Below are 14,074 nucleotides of genomic sequence, written 5' to 3' on the forward strand. Positions count from 1 at the left end.
GCAGCAATATATAAGGCCCAATACCATAATCCATATGCCCCCAATATACTAAAATATTCATGCCCCCAATAAACCATAATCCTAATGCCAACAGATATCCTCAAAAAGAGTACCCCATATTAACATAATGGTTGATTGGTTACAAGATGATTATGCTTGCTTGTCCTATTTTATGGTATCTTGAAATAGCTTCTAAAACTATAGGTCCCCTGCAAAATTGAGTATATGTGTGCAAAAAGATCAAAGAATTGTTCATCTGGAATCTACGACTATAAATCCCCCACCAAATTAAATACATGTTGCAAGAAGATTACAGAACTGTTCATCTATAATATACTCATTGGGTTGAAAATTCAGAATTTTTGACCCATAAGATCAGTTGCACTAAATGCAACAAAAACCATTAATCTCTCCTACCTACGGATAATAAACAATACAAGTTCATAAATATGTAGTCAGAATGATCAGAATCTGTAACAAGTACCCTATATTTTGAAGCGTCTCCCAACATTGTATTTACACTTAATTCATCTGAATAATCTGTGTATTCTTGGCATGTCGTTTGCAGAAGGATTCTATTCGATCCCACGCCTCTTCCAACAAACAAGGGGAGACTGCGAAAGACACGCGTATCCAATTCTTCATTCCAAGCAGTGACCCTGTATAACAAAACAAGTCAATTACAGATGATGTCGCTTGCATGTACACCAAAAGATCCATGCATGGTGCATTAAAAGGATGGGTATGTAGAAATTACATGCCAAAACATACATTTGGTACCTGGTAAAACTATAACTGATTCTTCTTTTGCAAGTTTCCCACAAAATTCAACATCCTCATTTATGTCTTCAAAGCAAGGAATATTTATCTTGATCTGTTCCAAATAATAACTACTTAGAATAATAGGATCTGCTTCATGCATTGATCAAGCTTCATATTTACAATAGATCTCTGATTTTAGCTTGTCTCCTAACTCAAAAACAATTTTTTCTTGTATAATGCAAAACCATCAACATAAATATTGGAGATGTTTTCTAAGTTCTTTACCATCAAAAACATAGAACCCTGAGGTTTAGACAGACAATAGAGAACGTCAAGTTTCTGAGCACGATTATAGCATATGTCAGCTGCTTGACAAAGTGTTTGCAATGCCTGTTCATAAAATTCTCGTGTTGTCTTTTTCAGGATATTTGGAAGCGCAGCCTGCATAGACAGAAAAAAGACTCGAATTATTTGCATTAGGAGCCATTAGCAAAAATTTAAACATAAGCAGTGATTAACAGATAGCCAATCACAAAATCATAAAAAAGAAGAAAGCCACCGCTAGAGGCAAGATTAAGCTCTATTTTCTTTGGAAAAATAAAGTCGATTACACATTTAAATTGACAATTTCATGGTTTTCTAAATGACATACTTTTCCAACAGTGTGGGAAGGTAAGAATCCATTCAAAATGTTCCTACCAGCTAATGAATTCCAACTTGAAAATAAAATCAGTAGAAAACTGTTACTAACAGACATCCTCACCTACCCCGAGCTACATTGGGGCAGAAATTTTGTTCAGATCAAAATGCAGAAGGAACTGCAAGTTTTTGACGCATAGTCTCTCTCTACCTGGCATGATCACAGACCTATTCCTATTAAACTTAAAAGGAGAATAGTACTTTCTCCAATTTCCTACAGTTGTGCAATTGTGTGTGTTTGGGTATCTTTCATTCATAAGTACTTTATTTGCATCTCCATGTACAGCCTCGTAATTTCATGCTAGATACCAGTCTACGAATCACTCATTTACCTAGTAAATTCTCCATGAAAACTTGCCAAGTTCCTTGCAGAGTTGCTGCAACGTTTATCTGACTGGTTATGGAGCATATAATAGATGTAAAAAAATCCTAGACTACTACTTCAGGCTAATGGCAATTTCATTTTTATGGATTCAAGTCAGGATTCAGATTTCTAGTTTCCAACATAGGAAATTACTGGTTAATGTCAGAGGAAATTAATGCAAAGAAGGTCCATATATACAAGGGCATATAAGCAATGTTTAAACTGAATGTTGTAGAGAACAGATTAAACATATGGAGTTCAAACTTCAAACTATGAGTGCCATAAAACTTGCAAGAGTTGCCAACTGGGGTCCTCACGTGAATTAGTATGGTTAAATTGACAGGGACTGTCCCTATGACTAGGACAACAGACCAGTTTTTGCATGTAAAGTTCCTATGGCAACAGATAAATGATGACACCATTGGTGGTTTAATGTGATTTAACAAGATACAACTTGTTGGGAACACCAGGACAACTTATTTGTATGTACATGATTCTAGTCTTTCGTGTTATGGGCTTTCAGGTTTTTGTATCAGTAAATTCAGATATTTATAGCTGCATTTTTCCTTGTATGTTTTTTAGTTATTAAATTTAAGTATAATTGGAGTGGGTTTAACCATTAAAAGCATGTGTTTCCTACATCTCTGACATGAGACTAGTGTCATTACTGTGGACAGCAGTTAAATACAGTTCTGGTTACCAACCTGGCCACCTAATGGAAGGTTGCTCGTCTCCCGATCTGAGCATTCCCATCGTGCTTCCCTTAAGCCTGCTATCAAGGTTGTATGGTACAGGTTGAGGTTTGAGGTGAAGAAGATTCTATGACACCTGTCAATTGTAATAAGTTCCTCATTCTTAAAAAGAAAAGGCAACATGCATTTCCTCTTTGAACTTTGAAGGTTATAGGTTAGAATCTGAAGGGGATAGGGTATGGGTATGTACACCTACATAGACCAAGTAGTCAAATCACTGAGTAGAAGGGGTTCCTTGTTCCACAAACAAAAATATTAAAATCACATTGTTTTTTACTAGTAACACTAAAATTAGATATTATTATTATTATGTCAAAATTAAAAAATAAATCTGAAAAGATCAATTAACCAATGTCAATCAATTATACCAACTATAGTCTGGGAAAGATGGTGGAGTTTATTTTTCAACCTGTGAATTTTCTATAAAAGATCAAAGTTATCTCATATAGTAGTTCAATCCCAAATCTATTAGAGTCATCTAAAGAAACCCAGAAAAGCATTTGAGATTTTTAAGGTGATTGTGCCAATCATTTAGTATCCGTGTGATGAAGCAAAAAACATCGAAGAGATTTGGCTAAACCGTAAAATAAAATCAGCGGTTGATATGACCAGAAAATAAGGAAACGTTTATATAAATCACCTGTGCAAATGTAGCCGGATCGACAACCACATTCAAAAGATTCCTAATGCCTTCTATTATCTGCACCAAAGCGAAATCCATAAGTAATTTAAAACCTAGAAAGAAGACTATTTGTTCGCAAATTTCATACTGGAGGTAACTCGAGAGTTTATCCCTTATCCATGCAAAACTTTGCAAATATATCTTAAAAAACAACATCAGAAACCCTTCTATAGTCATGTCTCTTCCAATTATCTCATATCTATTCTATTCTAATATGTTATTGTTAATGAAGCACTGCTCAAGAAAGTTCCTTTTTGGAAAAGAATATTGTAATAGACTACCACCGACAACCTGGACAACTGCTTAAATAGATACCTGCCATGGAAAACCAGCATACAATGGGATGTCAGTTTCAAGGAAGGGCCTTTACATCTTAAGGCTTAGGTTCAGGGTTGTTAGATTACAGGCTGATGTATCTGTTTTCCATTTCACACTCGCCAGCATGTATTATCTTTCAAAATGGTTGCATGAAATTGTCTTTCCCAGTGGATTCCTTTTATATAACTCGTAAGAATACTAGGAAGGGCTTATATATGAAAATTGTATGAACATGGTGTTGGAAATAATACTGAGAGGGGGGGTGAATCAGTATTATCTAGCAATTTACCAAATCTTCCTTATTTGATCTTTTGAAATATTCTTGCATATCAGTACCATAAAACAATGAGCATGAATAAAGAAAATAAACAGTCACACCAAAGAACACAAGATGTAAGGTGGAAACCCAATGCGGGAGAAAAACCACCTGCTGCAATATGTCTCTATCTTCTTTCAAGAAATTCTTTTTACAATGATTTTGTACTGGTGCAGTCCTTTACCAGCACGCAGGCTGCAACCTGCAAAGAGCTACAACTCTTTCTCGTTTTCCAGTTTCTCCTGGAAGGGAGCTACAACCCCCTACTTCTTTTCATGAAGAATCAAATGATCAACAAGTATACAACAGATACAGTCTACTACAGATATCAGATCAGTAATTACATAAACAACCCAGAACACCTTATGAACAGAAATATACAGTCAACAGATCATCTTAAGACAGGGACGCATATTTTCTTTCTGCGGCCTGCGACTGGACGCAGTATACCTTATGCTGTTCTGCATGCAGACGCACTGTTCCTTTTTGCTTTTCTGCGACCGACGCTCCCAGAAACACTATCGCGCCGCGTCTTTCGCTTCAGAGACGCACCTGAGTCTTTACTGTACTGCGTCCCGGCGCACTTTTCCTTCACTGAATCTGCGTCCCTTCAGATATAGAAGATAAGAGGACTTCAGAACCAACCCAAACACTCAGATCCACAGATCTGATCATGCGCCATATAGATCGTAGTCCATTAGAAGATTTGCCCTTATAGATTTGGACTAGATCTCACCAAGAGATGTTCAACCAAGATGATGCTTAATCCAAATGAACTCCTTTGCTTTATATAGGCAAGCTTCTCCCCAAAGCGTGGAACAATACTACGAGCCGACACCATAGAAACACAAAACCGTCGGCTAGATACCACACAAGAAACCCCCACGTGCTTTTCTCTGCCTTGAAATGTGTGCACTGGGCGGACGCACCTCCTGAACGGCTGGACTGCGTCCCTGGACGTGGGTTCTGTATGGTATACCTGCGGGGACGCACTTGCTGAACATATTTCCTGCGTCCTTCTTGATTTACCACCTGAATGAGTTTGCCATCAAGGACAACACCTGAATCATAATGCCAACAAACTCCCCCTTTGGACTTGATGGCAACCACATAATCTTCACCTTACATAATCTTCAGCTTCATCATTCTCCCCCTTTGACATCAAGGGCAAAGGGTATGCTCCCCCTATGCTCATGCTTCTCCAGATCTGTAACCAGAAATCCATCATGAAGGAGACAGAGACATATTGCAGCTATTTCCAAGATCTCCTTCTCCATAATGCCAACAATGCATTATGTGCTCCCCCTGAGCCTATACCATCAATAGGAAGATGATCAACAGTGAGATGATGCATCAACAACCCCCAGCTTTTGCCTGAGGTATTCAAAAGTGTCCCTGGGCAATGGTTTGGTGAAAATATCAGCAACTTGTTCCTTAGAAGGAACATACTCCAACTTGACCTTCTGTTCAAGTACTTGTTCCCGGAGAAAATGGTACTCGATTGGTATGTGCTTGGTTTTTGAATGCATAACCGGATTCTTTGAGATGCTGATTGCACTTGTGTTGTCACATAAGATAGGAATAGGAGGTGTACAAGTGATTTGATAATCCTGCAAAGTCTGCATCATCCAAAGAAGTTGGGTGCAACAAGATGCAGCAGCAACATATTCCGCTTCAGCTGTAGACAAGGCAATTGAACTCTGTTTCTTGCTGAACCAAGATACCAGTCTGGGACCCATAAAGAATGCACCACCACTTGTGCTTTTCCTGTCATCCACGCTTCCGGCCCAATCTGCATCTGTATAAGCATGAAGAGTGAGATCTGTATCTCTAGGATACCATAGGCCATAATTTTGAGTCCCTTGAAGATATTTGAAGATTCTCTTCACTGCTTGAAGATGAGTCTCCTTTGGATTTGCCTGAAACCTTCCAACTATTCCAACTGCATGCATGATGTCTGGTCGGGTACCTGTCAAATATAGTAGACTTCCAATCATAGATCTGTAGGTTGGTTGATGTACTGCTGCAGATTCGTCATTTGCACTGAGACTACATCCTGTGACCATGGGTGTACATACTGGTTTTGCATCTTCCATGCCATATTTCTTCAAAATCTGCTTGAGATACTTGGTTTGAGATAAAAGGATTCCTCCTTTCTTTTGTTGGATTTGCAAACCAAGGAAGTATGTCAGTTCTCCTAGCAAGGACATCTCAAATTCTTTCTGCATGACCGAGGCAAAGCTTTGACTCATAGCTTCTTCATTACTGCCAAAAATAATGTCATCTACATACACAACAAGTATTAGTAATTTGTCATTTTCAACTTTTATATAAAGATTGCTATCTGCTGAACCTTTTGAAAAACCTTGTTGATGAAGATATTTGTCCAACCGGTAGTACCAAGCCCTTGGAGCTTGTTTGAGACCATAGAGATCCTTTTTTAATCGGCATACAAGATTTGGATCGTTTCCAAGAATGAAACCATCTGGCTGTTCAATGTACACTTCTTCATCCAAGTCTCCATTCAGAAAGGCTGATTTCACATCCATTTGAAATACTTTGAAGTTCTGACAACTTGAGAGAGCAAGAAACATTCGGATGGCCTCAAGTCTTGCAACAGGAGCAAAAGTTTCTTCAAAGTCTATTCCTTCTTGCTGTGCATACCCTTTACAAACAAGTCTGGCTTTGTTTCTAATTACTTCTCCATTTTCATTCAATTTATTTTTGAAAACCCATTTTGTTCCGATAACATTCTTATCCTTTGGTCTAGGAACCAGCTCCCAAGTGTTGTTCTTTTCGATTTGCTCAAGTTCTTCATCCATTGCTTTCACCCAACATTCATCTTTGCATGCCTCTTTCACGTTTTGTGGTTCAGTAGAGGAGAGTAATGCCAAATAACTTGAAGCTTCTGCAACTGTTCTTCTAGTTTGTATACCTGCTTCTTTTTGTCCCATGATCTGAGATTCTGGATGGTTCTTTTGAACATATCTGGATGGAGTCTTTTCTTCTATTCTTGTTCTTTCTTCTGCTTCTTCGTGAGGTCCTTCTTGAGATTGTTCTTGCGGTTCTTCTTCTTCATCATTCTGTCTTTGAGGGTAGCTTTCATCTTCTTCAATGTCTTCACGATGTATTTGCCTAGGAATGTATCCCTTCTCATCAACCACTACATCAATGCTGTCAACAATTCTGCCAAGTCTTTTATTGTAGCATTTGTATGCTTTGCTATGTGGAGAGTAGCCAAGAAGAATTCCTTCATCTGCTCTAGGATCAAGTTTGCCAAGCTGCTCCTTAGTATTCTTGATATAGCATTTGCTCCCAAAGATTTTGAAGTGCTTTACCGAAGGAGTTTTACCACTCCAGAGCTCATGAGGAGTTTGAGTGCTGTTCACTCGGACATTTGTCTTGTTGAGAATAATAACTGCCGCATGTGCAGCTTCACCCCAGAAGGTTGCGGGAGTTCCTGATTCATCAAGCATAGCACGAGCCATTTGCTGGATTGTTCTGTTCATTCTTTCCACTACTCCATTTTGCTGAGGAGTTCTAGCTGTAGAAAATTCTCTCCTTATCCCATGTTCATCACAAAATCGAAAAATTCATTTGAAGTAAATTCTCCACCTCTGTCGGATCTGAGGCACTTAATCTTGTGACCTGATTCATTTTCAACCAAAGCTTTGAAGGATTTGAATTTTTCGAAAGCTTCATCTTTGTGCTTCATAAGTCCTAACCAAACAAACCTGGAGAAATCGTCAATAAATAATATCAAGTATTCCTCTCCTCTAGGTGTTCTTTTTCTGAATGGTCCACATACATCTGTATGTACTAGCTCAAGAGGCATGCTGGCTGATCCTTCTTTCTCTGGAAAGTTAGTTCTGGTCTGTTTTCCAAACTGACATGATCTGCATATGGTGTTGTCAGGAATTTTGATATCTGGAAGATCGCGAACTGCCTGATATTTGCAAGCTTTCCTTATTTGTGAGAAGCTTAGATGTCCCAACCTTCGATGCCATAACCAGTGCTCTTCATCCTTGCTTAGATAGCATTGTTGTTGTCCTTCATCAAATATGTATAGATTATTTGGAGTTCTTTTTCCTTTGAGAACTGTTTTACCTGTATCAAGATCACGAACAAGACATCCATTTGATCTGAATATAACCTCGGTTCTTTGATCACACATCTGGCTTACACTTAGAAGATTATGCTTTAGTCCATCAACAAACAAAACATTTCCAGCCTTAACATCTTCTTTTAAAGGAGCAATACCTTTTCCTTTTATAGTTGCAGGAGTATCATTTCCAAAAGAGACTTTCTTTCCCTTTTCTAAATTAGAATAAGATTCAAGTTTTTCTTTATCACCTGTCATATGCTTTGAACATCCACTGTCAATGTACCATAGATTTTCTTGTCCTTCTGCATAGAATGCTATCCCACATCTTTCTGTTTGAGGTTCCTTTATTTTCCATGTTTTGGTGCCTGAGGTTTGTTCCCTTTTTTGTTCTTGTACCTTTCTTTCCGGAAACCTGCTTCTGCATTCAAAATCTTCATGTCCAAAATTATTGCAAATAGAGCATTCAACTTCATTTTCAAGAGCTGAAAAATTGTTATAGGTCCTTTTTGTAATCCCTGTCATACTTCTTTGTTTTTGAGCTTCCCTAGTCATGATTGTTTTATACGCAACACATTGAGCTGCTTTGTGACCAAAGTTATGGCAAGAAAAGCATTGTCCATTGAAGAAGTTTCTGCGATTATTGAATCTACCAGCCAACTGATTGTAATTTCTATTTTCATCTATTTTTGAACCAAATTGGGAAGATTTTACCTGTGGCTGGTTGTGGCTTTTGTTCACCCTTAAGCTGGATTGCCCCTGATAGTTTCTGTTTGACGTTTGTCCCTGCTTTACCTGATGATCTTCCTTGTGCTCTTGCTCATTTCTTCTTGCTGCATCAAGATAACTTTTTGAAGTGGATGCTTGAGAAGTTTCTCCATTATAGCCCAGACCTGTCTTATTTAGTGGAGACCGCTGCACACTGATAATCTCATTCAACGTTTCAGATCCTTTGACAAACTTGAGATTAATAGTTTTTGTTTTCTCAATTTCTTTTCTAAGACCAACAATTTCACCTTCTAATTTTTCAAGATGTTTTTCCTTTTCATCAATCTGAAATTGTAGAGTATCAATAATCATGTTCTTTTCTTCTATACATCTCTTGAGTCTAGTAATTTCATCATAAAGGTTATCCACATCTACAGCATCCTCATAATCATCATCTTCAAATGCCATTAACAATCTATATTTGTTACCTTGTTCATCTTCATCACTGTTTGATAAGCCATCACTATCTTCATGGGTGTAGTAGCTTTTCTTATTTGCACTCTGTTTCTTGTTCCATCTAACTGGTTCCTTTCCTTTATCCTTATAAGAGCATTTTGCAGCATAATGACCTACTCTTCCACAAGCAAAACATTTGAAAGGTAGCTTACCTCTGAACCTTCCAGAACCCCTTTGAAGATTTCTGACAAAATTTGATTCTTCTTCCTCTTCTTCTGGAACATGACTTGCTTCATAGTGATCTTCTTTGCCTGATGCTTTAAAAGCAGCTTCCCTTCTGTCTGATGGACCTCCCTTTCTCATTTCATAAGCAGTTAGAATTCCATGCAGCTGAGACATAGTGAGAACACGGAGATTTTCCTTTTCTTCTACTGCAGAAACTTTAGATTCAAACTTGGGGGATAAAGATCTTAGAATCTTTTGAACTGCTATAGTCTCTTTTATTTCTTCACCCAAATTTTTCATACAATTAACAATCTCATCTACCCGAAGAAAATAATTAGCCACACTTTCATCATTATACATCTTGAGAGTCTCATATTGAATCCTGAGAGTTTGAAGTTTAGCTTCTTTTACCTGTTCATCTCCTTCATAGCTAGTGATCATTTTGTCCCATATCTCTTTTGCTGATTTGAAGTGCATGACCTTCATGAACTCTGTTTGAGATATACTTCCTAATAGAGTACTGACTGCTTTTGCATTTGTTTCATACTGCTTTTTCTCAGCTGGATCTGTAGGAGTAGCTGAAGGAAAGGCATAGCCTGATTCTACAATGTTCCAAACTTCTGTACCAAGAGATTGAAGATATGCAGTAACTCTTACCTTCCAATAATTGAAGTTTGTCCCATCGAAGACGGGTGGCCTGATTGATGCTTCTCTCTCGTAGTTGCTCATGATGAACGATCTACCTTCAAGCGATCAAGCTTTTCTGAAGGACCTGCTCTGATACCAATTGTTGGAAATAATACTGAGAGGGGGGGTGAATCAGTATTATCTAGCAATTTACCAAATCTTCCTTATTTGATCTTTTGAAATATTCTTGCATATCAGTACCATAAAACAATGAGCATGAATAAAGAAAATAGACAGTCACACCAAAGAACACAAGATGTAAGGTGGAAACCCAATGCGGGAGAAAAACCACCTGCTGCAATATGTCTCTATCTTCTTTCAAGAAATTCTTTTTACAATGATTTTGTACTGGTGCAGTCCTTTACCAGCACGCAGGCTGCAACCTGCAAAGAGCTACAACTCTTTCTCGTTTTCCAGTTTCTCCTGGAAGGGAGCTACAACCCCCTACTTCTTTTCATGAAGAATCAAATGATCAACAAGTATACAACAGATACAGTCTACTACAGATATCAGATCAGTAATTACATAAACAACCCAGAACACCTTATGAACAGAAATATACAGTCAACAGATCATCTTAAGACAGGGACGCATATTTTCTTTCTGCGGCCTGCGACTGGACGCAGTATACCTTATGCTGTTCTGCGTGCAGACGCACTGTTCCTTTTTGCTTTTCTGCGACCGACGCTCCCAGAAACACTATCGCGCCGCGTCTTTCGCTTCAGAGACGCACCTGAGTCTTTACTGTACTGCGTCCCGGCGCACTTTTCCTTCACTGAATCTGCGTCCCTTCAGATATAGAAGATAAGAGGACTTCAGAACCAACCCAAACACTCAGATCCACAGATCTGATCATGCGCCATATAGATCGTAGTCCATTAGAAGATTTGCCCTTATAGATTTGGACTAGATCTCACCAAGAGATGTTCAACCAAGATGATGCTTAATCCAAATGAACTCCTTTGCTTTATATAGGCAAGCTTCTCCCCAAAGCGTGGAACAATACTACGAGCCGACACCATAGAAACACAAAACCGTCGGCTAGATACCACACAAGAAACCCCCACGTGCTTTTCTCTGCCTTGAAATGTGTGCACTGGGCGGACGCACCTCCTGAACGGCTGGACTGCGTCCCTGGACGCGGGTTCTGTATGGTATACCTGCGGGGACGCACTTGCTGAACATATTTCCTGCGTCCTTCTTGATTTACCACCTGAATGAGTTTGCCATCAAGGACAACACCTGAATCATAATGCCAACACATGGAATATAGAAGCACTCTTATGCTGACAGCAGGCTCTTTATTGATACTAGAGTGCCCATGTGTGTGTATATGAATGTATATATATATATATAAGAATATCACAAAGTACCATAGATATGATTGCCAACTATATCTGCCTTGACATAATTAAATTTCCATTATGTATATATATATATTAGTACAGTTTTCTCCTCGTTTGAAAAGGTCATCAATATGCCTGTAAAGTAGGTACAAGGATATTAGGCATTAACAGTTGCACTTAACTAGTTCATATAACAATCTCTATTGATAATAATTCAAATCATAGATTAAAGTCTCCATGTGTGCTAGTAGGCTTCTTCCTGCATGTGGCATCAGTAAAGAGGATATCCAGATGAATTCCATGATCATAACGCTTAGTGTGTTACAAAAATCATAAGAATATACAGAATACTGAGTGCCTGTTGTAATGCCTTTAGAATTATTGTACTCCATGAATTGGCTCCATATCGAGGTTCCACAATTATTTTTGTTGCTCCAATCAAACCAAGGGAAATACAAACAATGCTGCTGTATGTATAAGAACGTTGATGATATCAGTCCCTAAAGGCTAAGAATACCAAGACCGTTCCCATATAATCCAAGATTGCCACCTTTATAAGGAACATGATGAACCTCTACTCATACAAACACCAAGTAAAAGGTTCATCATGTTGACAATAATAAATAAGAGTAATGGACTAGTCAATTTCAAGCAGCTTTCCAACATATTCTGTATATGTACATACGTTAGTATTTTGTAGGTACACCTACATAACCCATTGACATTATTCTAATGTGATAGTTTGAGCCTTGAGGTACCACATTATCACAAAGAGGAGGGGTTTAAGCTTGAGTAATAGGAAGGACAGTAGAGTTTCCCCTTGCTTTTTAGGAGCAATCGGCAAAACTAAGATAATGGGAGAAGGTAAGGAAGAGGAAGCCGTTAAACTGCTTAAGAAATTAGTTGTTTAACATACCTACAACTATTACTGTTATTAGGTTTAAATGTGTCTCGATTAGGTTCATTACATCAGCAAGTAAAATAACAAGTGGAATTAACAAGGGAAAGGAAATAATTCAAGGCTTATTATCCTCATTTCATTTGGTGATATAGTTAAATATTTGCATGAAAGGAAAGAGATGGACATGAAAGTATGCAGTCTAATTACCCAATGCAGCATAATTACAACTTTCAAAATTTCAAGTGAGCTAGTACCCAAGCACAGACCCCAACCCCAAACCTCATCCTTGGTCATCAAGATCAGGAGACCTTGACATCATCTCCATCTCCATTTCTCTCCGACTGAAAGCAAAAATTTCCTTCCAGTTTTGGACTATCCCACTGTATCACTGCACTTATACCATTATTATATAGCTTTTGGTTATAGTTAGTGATTCGCTTAGCTAAACACTTGTTTATGCCGCACTCTTTCCACTTTTTTTTCTCTTACTTTCACCATCATCTAGGAGTTGCTTTAACACTTCCACATTGTATTTGTTGGAATTTGGTTGGCATTGATGTCAACCCAAGCAGCAGCTAGAAGAAGCCCTGCATTTGATGAAGAATTTGAATGAAAGATCAATGAAATTGCAAGCAAGTCCATCATCGATTGATACTATGATAGTACTCGCCATGTTGTTTCTAACAGTAGCTGGCTTGACTCATAACTCCTCTTGGCTGAGGAGATATGTCGTGTCAAAGTTGGAGCCCCGAATGTGTGGTTCTGTTGCCTATCACCGCTCAATCTAGCAGGGGTCCTAGGAAGGGTACCTAAGGGACAACCACTAAACCAAATGGAAACAACGGGACAAGGACCCATTGTCACCTCAGTCAATGTCCCCTATTCTTTACGAACTTTCACTGATGGTAGGAGTCCCGATACGAAGCAAATAACTAGAAAGGTGAGATCGATGATAATGTACCATGTGATTTTTAAAGTCCATTCAAAGGAGAGGCTCAAATAATGGCCCGCTTGCTTCAAAAGCAAGATGAAGGGCTCTCCAAGAAAGGCTTATGGGAGGAAGCCTAGACCTAGGGAAGAGGGATATTCAAAGAAACAGGGATACACCCAGATCAAGGATTCCTAGGGGAATAAGACCTCTCTTAAGGTTCTGTGAGATAAGACCATATAATGAATGGGACCACAAGAGAGACCTAGGGGTGCCCTAACTAGGCTTAGGGTTTTAAGGCTTACCATGAAAGAGATACCTCCAAGGAGGACCCTAAGTCAAGCTAGAACAAAGAAAGGGTTAAAATCGATCAAGCCTTGATTGAATGTAACCCTTAACAAGTCTCACTATAATGCTAAAGGTTGTCTTCCAGAATCCGAGCTAGGGCTTAGCTTTTCTCACAAATGAACCATTGAAAACTCGTGAAACTTGGGGAACCTCTATAAGGGACAACAACACAAAAGTTTGTCCAAGTGGAAATGAAAAAACATCCCTCTAGAGAAATTCGCATGATGCCCTAGCTAGGATGTCTAGGTGAGAGACCAAAATTTTTGGGAGGAGAAAAAGAAGAGGGAAGAGGGGTTGATCACCAAATTTGTTCAGATCAATGCCTTGTTCTTGGGCTATGGAGTCTATGTGATTCGAAATCCGGCCAAAATTGTTTTCAAGGAGGCCAGAAAATGATGCCATAGCAAGCATTCTCTAACATTTAACCACCCAAGATTTATGGATTGTCATGGAAAGAAAACAATTTCTACTCCACTAGGA

The 14,074-nt window shown here is 38.6% G+C and overlaps 1 protein-coding gene across 3 annotated transcripts in view; it reads right to left on the reverse strand.

Annotated features, from left to right (window-relative positions):
- Positions 1 to 240: 240 nt before the first annotated feature.
- The window catches only part of LOC149170216 (putative aminotransferase TAT2), a 267,395-nt gene continuing 253,561 nt past the window's right edge, over positions 241 to 14,074 (reverse strand). For 2 of the 3 annotated variants that reach the window (XM_089428946.1, XM_089428943.1), the window contains 4 exons: positions 3,218 to 3,277; positions 1,048 to 1,203; positions 772 to 874; positions 241 to 659 (listed from right to left, as the gene is read on the reverse strand). In XM_089428946.1, the coding sequence (XP_089285072.1) occupies positions 523 to 659; positions 772 to 874; positions 1,048 to 1,203; positions 3,218 to 3,277 (456 nt within the window). In that variant the 3' untranslated portion in view covers positions 241 to 522. The remainder of the gene's footprint in view (positions 660 to 771; positions 875 to 1,047; positions 1,204 to 3,217; positions 3,278 to 14,074) is intronic. The other variant, XM_089428944.1, reaches the window with a different exon arrangement.

The sequence above is a fragment of the Pinus tabuliformis genome, chromosome 4_2 (genome assembly GCF_031772625.1).
Source record: "Pinus tabuliformis cultivar Carrire ecotype Pingquan chromosome 4_2, CPIR1, whole genome shotgun sequence".
In the NCBI taxonomy this organism is placed as follows: Eukaryota; Viridiplantae; Streptophyta; class Pinopsida; order Pinales; family Pinaceae; genus Pinus; species Pinus tabuliformis.